At 37.7% G+C, this 15,268-nt stretch overlaps 1 protein-coding gene across 1 annotated transcript in view; it reads left to right on the top strand.

Annotated features, from left to right (window-relative positions):
- The window catches only part of FRK (fyn related Src family tyrosine kinase), an 89,439-nt gene extending 76,783 nt beyond the window's left edge, over positions 1 to 12,656 (top strand). The window contains exons 6-8 of the mRNA XM_067702309.1: positions 5,534 to 5,715; positions 6,789 to 6,954; positions 7,343 to 12,656. Coding sequence (XP_067558410.1) covers positions 5,534 to 5,715; positions 6,789 to 6,954; positions 7,343 to 7,551 — 557 coding nt within the window. The 3' untranslated portion in view covers positions 7,552 to 12,656. The remainder of the gene's footprint in view (positions 1 to 5,533; positions 5,716 to 6,788; positions 6,955 to 7,342) is intronic.
- Positions 12,657 to 15,268: the final 2,612 nt, after the last annotated feature.

Consider the following 15,268-nt stretch of genomic DNA (forward strand, 5'->3'; position numbering starts at 1 on the left):
AAGTGGATTGAAGCAGACAGGAATGTTTTCACTGAGATACCCTTTAACTGAACACAACTCCGTAACTATTTGCTGTCTGCATGAATGGAAGTCTCTTCATAGCCCCTGACTTTGGGTGCTCAGGAGTGTAAGGTGGATTTTAGGGAGGCAGTACAGAATAAATTTATGACGCATGAGATTTCAGCCACCAACATATCCTGGATTGGAATCTCTACTCTATAAATTATTACCTGTTCCTCTGAGTGGTAGGAACACCTATCAAACAGGGCAAAATACTTCCTATAGTTGTTCTGAGTATTAAATGAGGTGATGTACTAGAAAATCAACCATATGGGATAGTGGTAGGAGAGGAGCATATATATTTTAATTTTTTTTCCCTCTAAAAATCACTATATAGCACTTACTGTGTGCCAGGAATTTTTCTAAGTCCTATACAAGTATTATTTTAGTTCATTCTTCTAACAACCTCATGAACTAAGTATTATTATTACCATCCCCATTTTACAGTTGAAGAAGCTGAGGTATGGAGAGATTAAGTAACTTATTCAAGGTGGTTGAACAAGAATCAAACCCAGGAAATCTGGCTCCATAGTCCATGCTTTTAACCATATACATATCACTGATATTATTCTCCTAATATCCACCTATTATTTATTGCTGCACGACAAATTACCCCAAAACTTAGTGGCTTACAGCAGCAAACATTTATTATCTCACAGTTTCTGTGGTCAGGAATCCAGGTGCAGCTGAGCCGGGTCTTCTGGGTCAGGGTTTCTCACAAGACTGCAGTCACGGTGTCAGCCGGGGCTCCAATCATCTTTATCCATTCATTTGTTGACGGACACTTAGGTTGCTTCCATATCATGGTTATTGTAAATAATGCTGCTATGAACTTTGAGGTGCATATATCTTTCGAATTAGTGTTTTTATTTTCTTCAGGTAAATACTCAGGAGTAGAATTGATGGATCATGTGGCAGTTTTATTTTTAATTTTTTGAGGAATCTTTATACTGTCTTCCATAGTGGCTGCACTAATTTAAATTCCCACCAACAAAGCACTAGGGTTCCCTTTTGTTTTGTTTTTTGTTTTTTTTGCGGTACGTGGGCCTCTCACTATTGTGGCCTCTCCCGTTGTGGAGCACAGGCTCCGGACGCGCAGGCTCAGCGTCCATGGCTCACGGGCCCAGCCGCTCCGCGGCATGTGGGATCTTCCCGGACCGGGGCACAAACCCGTGTCCCCTGCATCGGCAGGCGGACTTCTCAACCACTGCGCCACCAGGGAAGCCCTAGGGTTCCCTTTTATCCACATCCTTGCTAACACTGGTTATTTCTTGTCTTTTTTTTTTTTTTTTTTTTTTTCCCAGTACGCGGGCCTCTCACTGCTGTGGCCTCTCCAGTTGCAGAGCACAGGCTCCGGGCGCGCAGGCCCAGCGGCCATGGCTCACGGGCCCAGCCGCTCCGCGGCATGTGGGATCTTCCCAGACCGGGGCACAAGCCCGTGTCCCCTGCATCGGCAGGCGGACTCTCAACCACTGCGCCACCAGGGAAGCCCTCTTGTCTTTTTTGTTTTTGTTTTTAGCTGCGTTGGGTCTTTGTTGCTGTGCGTGGGCTTTCTCTAGTTGCGGCGAGTGGGGGCTATTCTTTGTTGTGATGCGTGGGCTTCTCATTGTGGTGGCTTCTCTTGTTGAGGAGCATGGGCTCCAGGCACCAGGCTTCAGGAGTTATGGCTTGCGGTCTCAGTGGCTGTGGCTCACGGGCTCTGGAGCAAGGCTCAGTAGTTGTGGCGCATGGGCTTAGTTGCTCCGTGGCATGTGGGATCTTCCTGGACCAGGGCTCGAACCCGTGTCCCCTGCATTGGCAGGCGGATTCCCAACCACTGCGCCACCAGGGAAGCCCCTATTTCTTGTCTTTTTGACGATAGCCATTCTTACAGGTGTGAGGTAATATCTCATGGTTTTGATTTGCATTTCTCTGATGATTAGTGATTTGAGCATCTTTTCATGTGCCTGTTGGCCATCTGTTATGTCCTCTTTGGAAAAATGCCTATTCACGTTCTCTGCCCATTTTTTGATCAGATTGTTTATCTGTCTTTGATGTTGAGTTGTATGAGTTCTTTATGTATTTTGGATATTAACCCCTGATTTGATATATCATTTGCAAATATCTTCTCCCTTTCAGTAGACGGTCTTTCCATTTTATTGATGGTTTCCTTCATTGTTTGAAAGCCTTTTAGTTTGATTTGGTCCCATTTGTTTATTTTTGCTTTTGTTGCCCTTGCCTGAGGAGACAGATCCAAAAAATACTGCTAAGACCAGTGTCAAAGAGATAACTGCCTATGTTTTCTTCTAGGAGTTTTGTGGTTTCAGGTCTTACATTTAAGTCTCTAACCCATTTTGAATTTATTTTTGTATATGAGAAATGGTCTAGTTTCATTCTTTTACATGTAGTTGTCCAGTTTTCCTGATGCTACTTATTGAAGAGACTTTCTTTTCCCTGTTATATATTCTTTGTTGTAGATAATTGACCATGTGAGTGTGAGTTTATTTATGGGCTCTTTATTCTGTTCCATTGAGCTATGTGTCTGTTTTTATGCCAGTATCATACTGCTTTGATCATTATAGTTTTGTCTGAAGTCAGGGAATGTGATACCTCCAGTTTTATTTTTCTGTCTCAAGATTGCTTTGGCTATTCAGGGTCCTTTGTGGTTCCATACACATTTTAGGATTATTTATTCTAGCTCTGTCGGTATTTTGTGAGTATTTTGATAGGGATTTCATTGAATGTGTAGATTGCTTTGGGTAGTTAAAATGGACATTTTAACAATATTAGTTCTTCCAATCCATGAACACATAACATCTTTCCATTCATTTGTATTCATTTGTATCATCTTCAGTTTTTTTCATCAATGTCTTATAGTTTTCAGAGTACAGGTCTTTTACCTCCTCGGTTAAATTTATTTCTAGGTATTTTATTCTTTTTATTTGCTTGTATATGGGATTGTTTTATTGTTTTCTCTTTCTGATAGTTCATTATTAGTGTATAGAAATACAACAGATTTCTGTATATTAATTGTGTATCCTAAAATTTTACTGAATTCATTTATTAGTTCTAATAATAAATGAATCTTATTTATTATTGGTATTTTCTGTATATGGTATCATGTCATCTGCCAATAGTAAAAGTTTGACTTCTCTTCCAATCTGAATGCCTTTTATTTCTTTCTCTTGTTGGTTGCTGTGGCTAGGACTTCCAATACTATGTTAAATAGAAGTGGTGAGAGTGGGCATCCTTGCCTTATTCTGGATCTTAGAGGAAAAGCTTTCAGCTTTTCACTTTTGAGTATGATGTTACCTGCAAGTTTGTCATAAATGGCCTTTATTACTCAGAGCCTATTTAAATATGCTGCTTGCATTAAAAAAACACACACACTCACACACAAACTGTGCTTAGGTCTTTCCCATTTGAAAACTTCCCTTGACTCCATTTATTTCATTTTTTTAATTGCAAAAGATGACATACATGTAGAAAGGACATGCATGACTTACGTCCTTTCTACATATATATTTATAATGTAATTATAAAGCGAGCAAGTAAACAACTGTGCAGCCACTATGCAAATCAAGAATGAGAACATAGCCAGCAGCCCAGAAACTCCTCTACTACCTTATCAATGGCAATCCCTCACTATCAGGAACTTCATGATAATTGCTTTCCCTTCCTTGACTTACATTTTTCTCTGCTAGCTTCTTCTTGTCTTCCCTTCTTGACTAGGTTTTTGGAAATTGACATCTCCTCTTGCTATCTCCACATCCTCAGCTCCCCTTCAGCCCTTAACCCTTTATACTTCATCTCCAGCAAGACTCTCTTCCTGCAACCAATGTTTCCAGTGACTTCTTAATTATTATATTTTAGAAATGCTTTTTAGTTCTTATCTTGCTGGACTTATTTGACAATGGTAGTGATTTTCTCTTCTCAAACCTTTGGCTGTTATGATGTTCTCTTCTGGTTCTTCTCTCATTCTTTAGGCTGATTCCTCTCAGTTTTCTTGCAGGTTTATTTTTATATCCCCACTCTAAGTGTTGGCATTTCCCATGATTCTATCACTTTCTAGCAACCTCACCCACTTTTAATGTTTAACTCTTGCTCCTAGACAATGACTGTTAAATCCATATTTCTAGCTGCATGCTTTCCTCTGAGCTTCAGAACCATATGCTTGTCTTCTTTTAGACATTTCCTCTTGGGTAATCCGTATGCATCTCTAGCTTAACAAATCTTAAACAGTTTAATTCTGATCAGACAGCAGCAATGATAGATAATAAGAACAGGTAGGCTTTACTAAGTTCTTCCTAGGTGCCAGGTACTGTTTTAAGTGCTTTACATGTATTATCTCATTTTAACAAATAATACCACAAGGTGATGATCATTATTGCTGTATATATGGAGAAACTGAGACACAGGAGTGTTAAGCAGCTTGCCCAAAGTCAGGAAGAAATGTAAGGCAGAGCCCTGATTCAAATTCTGGCACTCTAGCTTCAAACCAATCTTCCTCACTCCTGTACTGTAGTTGCTCAAGTCAGGAATTGTGTCTGGGACTCTTGACCATAAATTCAATACATTTTTGGTAATATCTGGCTTATTCAGATAGAGATAATGATAATTTGGATTTATATGAGACCTTTTCAGTTCTCCAGAAATTTGAAGACCTCTACTAACAGCGTGGCATCTAAACACTTATCCAGGGATGGCTGACCCCATTTCACAAAGTCACCACAAAATAACACTAATCTCTCTAGTAATGATCAAACTGACTCAACTACATAAATTTCCTATACTTAGTTATATAGAATCAGCAGGAGGAGAAACTATGTCTACGAAAGGTATATCATGCCTATACCTTCTCTTCATAGAGAGATGAGCAACCTATTCTAAGAATAACAGGCTAAGAAAGGAAAATGTAATGCATGCATCAAGCTTAATGGAGTACAAATGTAATATACTCAGCTTATAACTATGTAACATATATAGAACCTTCATTTTTTTGTGAGCTAGTTTTTAAGAACAATGTGATGGAAGAATGAGAACTTTTCATTGGTTCAGCCATGCAAATTAGTATTATTTTTAGGGTTAAAGACTAAAACAACTAAGAAATGTTTCAAAGAAATCCAGAGGCAACCAAGTAACAGTTTCCATGAAGAGATGAGTCAGTGATGTGTGGTATTAAAAATGGCAATACCTGGACTCTTCTGGATATTTATAGCTGTGTTTGCATCATGTGGTACTGTTGCTCCTTTCTCCCAATAATGCTCATTTAGGGAAGGGAGGGCCTCAGCTTTGAAATGTGTTTGAGCTCTGAAGCTTGTTGCCTCATTAACCCTTCGCAGGAAATGGAACGGTTTGTACCTGTTATATTTATTTTCTCTCAGTGCTATGGCACTTAATCCCACTGATAGCTCATTCATCAAAATTCTTAGAATTTGCTTCAATAGTTCAAATGTTCTCCAAAGTGAATCTCTTATTTTCTCTTTTTACCTAGATGATGCTGGATCAAATATCCATCTGATGCAGCAGGTAGACATGGCAGCCCAGGTTGCTTCTGGAATGGCCTATCTGGAGTCCCAGAACTACATCCATAGAGATCTGGCTGCCAGAAATGTCCTTGTTGGTGAACATAGTATCTACAAAGTGGCAGATTTTGGACTTGCAAGAGTTTTTAAGGTAGATTTGGCTTTGTTTTAATTAGTTGGTAATGGGTCAAAAGGCTAGACCAGTATACTAATAGATTTACTGTTATTTTTCGATATATTTCTCCAAGTTCTATTGGTCCATAGACCATTTCAGGATCCCAGGGCTCTACAGACAAACTACTTCCTATTTCTATTTCTTCACCAAAGAGAAAGAAACAGAAAAAACGATGATCAACCAGATGGGAAAGTATGTAATTAAGTTTGCAGTTGAATAAATGATCAGTTGTTCAGTACCAGTAGCCTCTGTTTGTCTGCCTCTATTTCTCTTAAAAAAGGCAGCACACTTTGTACAGAGTTACCCTATCCATTGTTGCTCACTTTATGCCAGACCAATATGCATGCTGCCAGGCATGCTGCCAAAATTCTTCAGCAAACCTTGGCTTTTAAAATCCTGCCACCCCCGCTCCCATTTTATGACATTAGGCCAAAAGACACTAATATAGGAGATATAATATTAGGTGTTTTTTTCTGAATTTAATTTTTTATTTCTACATTGTATCGTAAAAATATGAGTGTGAGGCATGACACATAAGTAAATGATTCTCTTTTGATCTTTATGAATTTATCATCTTTTCTCTTTGTAAATTAATTAGATCCCCAGTGAGTTGATACATTAATTTAAATCATTTGGACCCTACTTTTCAGTATTAGAAAATGGTTACATGGTAATTATCAATGTCAGTGGCTCTTCAATACCAGCAGTAAATCAGAAAACAGGCTTTGCTTTCACTTTCTATATTTGCTAAAGACCAGGTGTAAAGCCAGTGTTATCACAGATGCATTTCCCATATGTATTACAGTGCTCCTTCCAGTGCTACTTTTAGCACATAGTAGGCTCTCAAATAATATTTCATTAATGCAGTCCTGCAGATTATTCAGTCTTGTGTGTCAGATTTGGAATTTGCTACTGTAATTACCATTTGAACTAAACTCATTTTGAATCTTGTCCCTCTAAATTTTAATGCAAAGCAAGTTACAGACGAATGAGGGTGACCAAAAAAGAACCCCACTTTAACCTAGCTTGATTCCTTAATGCATTATCAGGTAGATAATGAAGACATCTATGAATCTAAACACGAAATAAAGCTGCCGGTGAAGTGGACTGCGCCTGAAGCCATTCGTACTAATAAATTCAGCATTAAGTCTGATGTGTGGTCATTTGGAATCCTTCTTTATGAAATCATTACTTATGGCAAAATGCCTTATAGTGGTGAGTAATTAATTCTGAAGTGGGCCTTTCTGCTGCAGGTCACTTACTTAGGTGTGACTTTAACTGCTTTGCCCAGACTTAGAGGGCAGAGTTATGAGGCTGACCACACCATGTGCCTGTGGGAGCATAACAGATAAAATTTGATGATGATGATTTGCCTTAATGAGTTGGTTTATTGCCTCCTTCTCCTTTGCTCTTGAATTGCAGTCTTACAGACATTACTTGCTGTAGGATTTAGTTTAGTCTCTGCAGCCTGGGAAGGGGATGGTAGACTTCATAGTTTCTCCGGGGAAGACAGTTTGCTTTGTCCTCTAGAGTGTCAGTATCTACGAATTTAAGACTCTGATTTCCAACTTGTTTTTTGTTGGTTCCATTTTATATTTTTTAGGTATGACAGGTGCTCAGGTAATTCATATGTTGGGTCAAAACTATAGACTCCCTCAACCATCTAACTGTCCATTGCAATTCTACAACATCATGTTGGAGTGCTGGAATGCAGAGCCTAAGGACCGGCCAACATTTGAGACACTGCATTGGAAATTTGAGGATTATTTTGAAACAGACTCTTCATATTCAGATACAAATAACTTTGCATGATGAACACTGAAGAACATCAAATAATGAAGTAGCAACAGAGTTCAATAATCAGTTCAGAAATACAATCATATTAACCAACTGTAAAAATGAATTTATCTTGACATATTCAAGTGATAAGGTACATTTGGCCATATAATACAAAAAAGATTATATGTGTATTTTATCAACTGGGCAATACTGCAGGACAGTCTGAGATGAAATATCATCTCCCCACTGCCTGGCAAAATCAAATGCACTAAACAAAGTTATTTTTCTTCTTAAAAGAGACACATTTCTATTTATTGTTTGAAATGCTGTTCAAGAGGATCAACAGATGATAGCGAATTTTTACTCAGTGACTGTTGTAGCATTTTCCCGTTTACTGATTAAGGTGGCTATTCATTATTCCTCGGATTGCTGAATCCCATCAGGCTGTTATTATGAAGGAATCTGATTGCTTTGCTGCACAGCAGGACCTGTGCTTTGAGATTTTTTTTCTCTTTTAAAATATCCTGTATAACTACAATGATGGCAAAGACATGTTAAATGACTTGATTGTACTTGGAGTAATTGCACATATTTTTTTCCTATGCATAAAAAAATGAAGCAGCTGTTGAGAAAAAGAATTAAAATCTCTCTCATTTTGTAGAAGGAAATGATGGAATTTTTCTCTACCTCGGTATGTGTCATCTGAGATTCATCTACATTAGTTTTAATCTCTTAATGCTAAGAATCAGCTTGCAAAGTTGATGAGTTATTATCTTGGAAATATGCAAGAAACATCTAATAGCCTGCCAGATCTGAGAAATAAGTATCAAAATAGTTTAGGAAAATGAGAGGAGAGCAGTAGGATTGCTAAGGCCTGGGATTTCTGAATAATTTAAAAAATGTACCTTTGCTATATAGGCTACAAAACAGGCCAAACTCTGTTTCAGATCTAGAGAGTAGGAATAAGGAATAATAAGGTTTCATAACGTTGGTTATGAAACTGTATTTTTTTGTCTGATAGGACAAGAGGGTTTTTACTCATCTTAAGTTTTCATCAACCTTTGTAAGAATGTTATTTCTTCTTAAGCAATGGGTGTATCAAGTTCTGTGCCTCATTAGATGATTAGGGAGAGCTCTCAAAGGGGGTTTCAAAATCAAATATATATTCAAAGATCTTCTAATGTAAAGCAATATGAATGAAAAAGTGCATAAGAAAATTTTGAGTATATTGAGAATAATTTGAGTATCTTCTTTCATCTTTCTTTAAAGGAGAAGAAGAGCAGTTTTAAGTGGTTACGGAAACCCCAACACAAAGTAGATTAAGCACTAAGTAAATCTGTATACTCTGTAACTGGAAGACAGGAGTTGTTAAAAAGGAGACAGCAGGCCCCAAATGGAGTCACTTGTGCTAAGCCCCATAGCAGCAAACCAAGACTTAATACTTAAACTAATTGCAGTTTCAGCATTTCCCAGAAATGTCATCTTTAACCAGTCAACCTGGAATTACCTGGCCAGCATGATAGACCCCTTCCATCCCACGTAGAAGGGCAGGAGGGCGACCTCGTCAGAAACAATGCATTCTTTGCTAATGACGTTCTTTTCCCACCCCCTTTCTCCTTTTAAAAACCCTTGCTTTTCTACAGCATGGCCGACTCCTTTCTATTTGTTAAATGGGATGCTGCCCAATTCACGAATCACTGAATAAAGCCAATTTGATCTTTAAATTTACTCAGTTGAATTTTTGTTATTTAACAAGATAGAGAGGACTCCATGCACAATACCATTAACAATTCAATGATGTTAACAAAGACCCAAGTCCTTTCCCAACCTTCCCTCTGCCATCAGCATTGTCCTCATTCCTATGGTCATAGATGGCTCTCAAAACCAACTGGGGTTCCCTCTTCTCTTCACCCAGCAGGAGAAAATGGGAAGCCTCTCTCTTTGCATTTTCAGCTTACATAAAAATCATTCTTTTTCAGGCTTCCTTGGTGGCGCAGTGGTTGAGAGTCTGTCTGCCAATGCAGGGGACATGGGTTCGTGCCCCAGCCTGGGAAAATCCCACATGCTGCGGAGCGGCTAGGCCCGTGAGCCATGGCCACTGAGCCTGCGCATGCGGAGCCTGTGCTCCGCAACGGGAGAGGCCACAACAGTGAGAGGCCCGCGTACCGCAAAAAAAAAAAAAAAAAATCATTCTTTTTCTGTTCAGGCAAACTGGGGTCATGTGCCTAACCCTAGACCAATAATAGACTCTTATGTGCTGGCTGAGAATAAATTCTGCCACACTGAAGCTGGGAATATGGTTACCTTTTCTGGAGACAGGTTGGGAGTTTGGCTTATCTGAATAAAATTAGAGAAGATTGGATCCTGGGTAGGTGTCCATTAAGGAGAAAGTCCCCTGAGATGAAGTATCTATACTGTACATATAAAATAGGTGTATGTATGTGTATATACACTAAACTTTTTTGAAACTAAAATGGGTCATATGGAGCTAACAATTATAGAGCCCCTTGATTCCTTTATGAACAGCAAATATTTATAAGGGAAGGTCAACACTAATCTTTCTAATTAGTTGACTATGTATAGGACAAATTCAATTATTTATTTAAATTCATAGAATCTAATGCAAAGAGCAAATTATAAATAACCAGTTATTAAAAATTAAAAGAAAATAGCTCATTTTCTTTGAGTTTATTTCTTGGAGTTCAATCTAGCTTGAACATATACAGAAATGAATTAAAATATTCCCATTTCATTGTGAAAATTCAACTACTATATAATTTACTTTTTTTGGTAGCAGCTAATAACAACAAATTTTTTAGTAAGATCTGATTTTGAAATGTAAAAAGAAGGTTATCCTTTCTTGTTTTTATACTACCTGAAACCTGTTTGACTTACCACATTTGATTCTTGGAGACATTTATGTTCAAGTTGCTGTCAAAGCAATCTATTATTCTTGTTTTCACCTGAGGGATCACAGAGAAAAATAATGGATTCAGTTAGGAGAAGCAGGAATAGATTTTTTTTTTAACTGACATAAATTTCTTTCCCTGTATAGAATAAAAGGATCAAGAAAAGGTAAGTTGAATTTTCCTACAACGAGCCAGCTCTTGTTAAATTTACGTCCCCTAAATTGTAGCAAAGCACTTTCTATGTAATGTTTTATTTATGTAATTCAGTTATTTGGAGGTGGTGGTGAGGGAGGTGAGTACATCATTTCCTGTGGTATTTCAAATCTCTTTTGACAAAAACCTAAGAATTTTTACAATAGAAAAGAATTCAAAATTCCATTAAGGCTCTTTTAAGAAGGTTATGAAGGAAATAGCTTTACATTGTCTAAGGTCAAAAGAGACACAGAGTACAACTTCTAATAGTTTTGAAAACTGAATATTGTGTCATTAAAAACAAAGATAAAGTCTAAGTGACCAGCAATCTGCAAAATGGGCTGTGGCAATGGGTTGTCTTAAAGGACACCGAAGAACAAGACATTGGGAAATATCAGGCTGGGCGCATTCACTCACACATTTTGCTCACAATGTGTGTCTGCATGGTGACTGCATGGATGACTGAACTATAGCGGGCCCAAACTCTTTCCATTCTCTGATGGCCCAATGGGAACCATTGCCCCTGGAAGGATGCCAACTGTCACCCAGCTGGTGTTTCCTGGAGGAAGCAGGGCTCAGCTGGTGACCCAAGGCTTTGCCAAGCATCTGCCCTACCTGAAATACTGTTTTTCATGGTGTACTTGAGCATATGGTTTCTGGTCCAAATGGCCTGGTTGGTAGTGTGTTTTGTGCTGACTTTTCAGGACTCTTTGCAAAGATATATTATGTGAATTACAATGGTGATACTTTGGATACTTATTCAGATTGTGTGAAAGACCACTTTAAAAGAAGTAAATGAGGCTTTTATACATGGGTATTGGAATTGCCAGTGGGTCATCTGGAAATGTTCAGTTCTTGTAATTCCTGGCATCATTACAGAGAAGTTTTAATCTATAATCTTCAACATGATCCCCAAATTCCATGGAGTAGGCTAAAAAAAAAGAAAAAAAGCTGGAAAGTTTGATGGAGAATACTTACAAATCTTTTAAATCCATGACCCTTGAAATACTTTAATTTTCACAGTGTCATCTTTTCACTACTTACATTGCCCCATTAAACTCCTTCAGATTTTCCTTTTTTATATTAAGGAACTGATAGTAAAAGTCTTAAATTATTTATTATATTTAGAAATGAACTGGAGAATAAAAATAGTGTACAACCCTGAATCTCAGAGACTTTAACAAGTTTAGCTTCAATCTGCACTCAGATGACACTATCTACATAGGAGTTATAAGATTAAGTTATAAGGAAAGAGACACCCAATTATTTCCATTTACACTTCTTGCTTGGGTAGTTAATCTATCAGTCATCTAAAGCAGCTGACTGGAATGTAACATCTTTTTCGTCCTCATAGAAAATAATCAGCTCTTCCAGAAAAGGGTAGCAAATTTCGAACATGCCTTAAGTATCTAGTTAAATGTATTGCTTTACAGGAGATTCAAATCATATAATATAATAACCATGGACTCGTATGTTAGGGGAAAATGGTTAAAAGCAACTAAAATTGCTTGGTTTGGAAGAAGCTAAATATTGTCTTGTAATAATTTCTTGAAATTTTAGAATAGAGACTTTAATTGTACTATTTGTGAAGGATAAAATTGCTTGATATTAGCCAAATTATGTTTAATTTTTATGGCCTACACAATTTCAGGATAAAAGGTATGATAGCTTTTAATCATTTTCGAAATCTACATTTAATTATAGATTCAGAAAGTGGGAAACAAAGCAGATTAGCCAGATTAATATATTTTAAAGATACTTCTGAGATTTTTGTCTCTAAAAAATGTGTATTTCTATATTGTACTCTTTAATAATATTTATTAGGTACAATTACATGTGAATGTATTACACATGCTTAATTTGTATGTGTAACAAAAAGGATAAAAAAGACCTCTTTTAATTGTACCACTTGTTATACTGCTATTACTTACTTTGGTTCAAATGCAAGTATTTAATTTAAAAAAAAATTTATTTCTGTGTTCTTTAAAATACTAAGGTAAAGGCTTTTCTTGAAAATATATTTTACCCTAAGTGTTCTCTTTTCATTCACACTGGGTTTGTTTATTATGCTAGTTATTTCAAACTGATTATTTTTAACTTGACTTTTAAAAGTTGACTTTATTGTTTCAGAGGTCAAGTTAGTTGTGAATCCACTACATGAATTTAATGTATTTCATAGCAAGTAAAATGTTTCCTCAGTTGACTATATTAAAAGAATTTACATTTGTATGATGGGGAGAGTCTGTGAATCTTAGGAATATGGTCTTGCTTGTGTCACATATTCACTAAAGTTTGGCTGCTTTATATCACCTTTCTCAGAAACCCAAGCAAATGGAGAAACTACCAGCTCTTAAGTTGTTGGTTGCTCTGGCAGTGGGAATGAGAGTGCTGGTGGGTCTCATGTTGGCAGTTAAATCCTTGGGCTTACAACTCATTGGCCGCAATCACAGGGCTTCACCCAGACTCAAGGAGCGCTGGATGTGCAATCCTACCATGTACCCAGATACAGGGCACAAGAGATTCTCGGTAAATAGCACTAACACTATCATACTGCATTAAAATGTCAAGTAAGTTTTAAGCGATATTGTGTGGTGGAAGGTCATGTACACTCATTTATCCATTTCTTTTCCTTAATTATTTTATTCATTTGTTCAGCAAACATATATTGATTACCTGTTAAGTAGCAGACATTGGGCTAGATGCTTAGATAAAATTGTGAACACGGGAGAAATAGACCCTGCTTTCCTAAGTTTACAATCTATCAAGAGAGGCAGATCGGGATATGTGAATCTCAACTCATAAACATATAAGCACAATTTTACTTTCTCGTTTTCTTCCTAAGAATTAACTTATTGTCTGCAAGCTGCTACCCAGTATCCATTCTCTCCTTGCTCCTTAATAGCAGAACCTGTTTTCTTGGATCCCAGCTAAAAGATCACATTTCTTAGCCTCTTTTGCAGCTAGGGGTGCCTAGGAGATGTAAGAGAAAGTTGTTTGGCAAGACTTCTAGGAGTGTGTGAAGTGAGGGGGAAAGGCACAAATTAGGGCTAGCCAGGCAGGTCCTGCCCCAATCATGGGGGGCTGTGTAGTCCTGGTTAGTAATCTTAATCTTCCTGGACAGACATTGATAGCCTTTAAATTGGTAGCATAATCGAATTTGAACTTTTAAAATATTATTTTCATAATGTATGGAGAATGGATGTGGGGAGACAATCTAGGAAAACTGATTGGGGGAGCGATGATAGTGGGTCAGGTGAGTGGATGGCAGGAGACAGAGAAAACAATGAACACACGTGAGACACTGGAGGTAGAACCAGCAGCACTTGATAACTGTTTGGTTATGTGGATGAGGAATGGTTAGGTATCAAGGATGACCTCACATGTCCACTAGGGGAAACTAGATATGACATAACAGAAAAGAAGCAGGCAAGGGAGACGATGATCATTGGAGCTAATTAGCTGATCAGTTGTCATGACATCCAACTTGAGACATTAAGGAGTTGAGTATTTGTACCTGGAGCCTAGAAGTGAAGTACAAAGACAACTGTAAATTTGGGAGGAGTTGGCCTAAGAAAATCACGTAAGGGAAGGGGACCACTGAAGGAGAGAATGGAGAATGAGGAACAAGAAGGGTTCAGCATTAGTCCCTGAGGAGGTGAGACATTTAAATTTAGGTGGAGAAGAAGAAGCCAGAGAAGTGGGTGAAAAATCAGGAGTGTTTTCACAGAAGCTAAGAATTAAGGAACAGACAATTGTATTGCATGTTAATGAGAGGTCAAAGACCTTGGAAAGTGAAGGTTTTCCATTAGCTTTTAGCAACTTGGCGGTCCTGAGGAAGTGCATTTTCACTGGAGAAATGGGATCAAAAGTGAGACTGTAGTAGGCTGAGGCAGAAGCGAGAGATGAGTGGGGACAACGCCTATGGCCCTGGCAGTCTTTCCCCATGTGTGGTCGCGAATGTAAGAGAGAGGCAGCAGCTCACCGTAAATATGGGATTCGGGAGGCGGGAGTGTGTGTTTCTAAGAATCAGGAAGACAACACCTTGTTTGCATGCCATTAGGATGGTTGTTGGAATTTATCTTAGCAGGAGTAGAGTACATAGTGTAGAAACATTTTCCAATTCAAAGAAATCTGAAAGAACAACTGCTGTCTTGCTCACTGCATTTGTATGAATTTTATAATATGAATATTTCGTTGTTAAACGAAATATCTTTGCCATAGGGGAACTAAGGCCTGGAACCTACAAAAACATGTTTTGAACGAATACGTCTCTGTTCCAGGACCATTTATTTTAATGAAAATTTCATGCTGAAGTTTTCTTACCTGTTTCTTCAAGATTGGTCTAGTTTCCTAATATTCTGTGAGTAGATAGGTGGCTTTTCTTTGGAAATGTAAGTTTTATCTGGATTAGAGAAACAGGGCAAAGAAAAGAAAAACGAATTCAAGTAATTCCAACTAAAGTATCTATTCATTTTCCTTCAATATGGATGTCAGGTCTAATTGTTCAAAATGAAACAATATGGCTTATTGCAGATGAATTATGAAATCCATTTAAGAGCATGTTAAAATAGTGTCAAAGAGGTGATAAGAAAGCTGGAGTTTTAATATTTCAGGGAGAAGACATATGAACCACCCCAAAGAATATAATT

This window comes from Pseudorca crassidens, chromosome 13 (assembly GCF_039906515.1).
Source record: "Pseudorca crassidens isolate mPseCra1 chromosome 13, mPseCra1.hap1, whole genome shotgun sequence".
Classification (NCBI taxonomy): Eukaryota; Metazoa; Chordata; class Mammalia; order Artiodactyla; family Delphinidae; genus Pseudorca; species Pseudorca crassidens.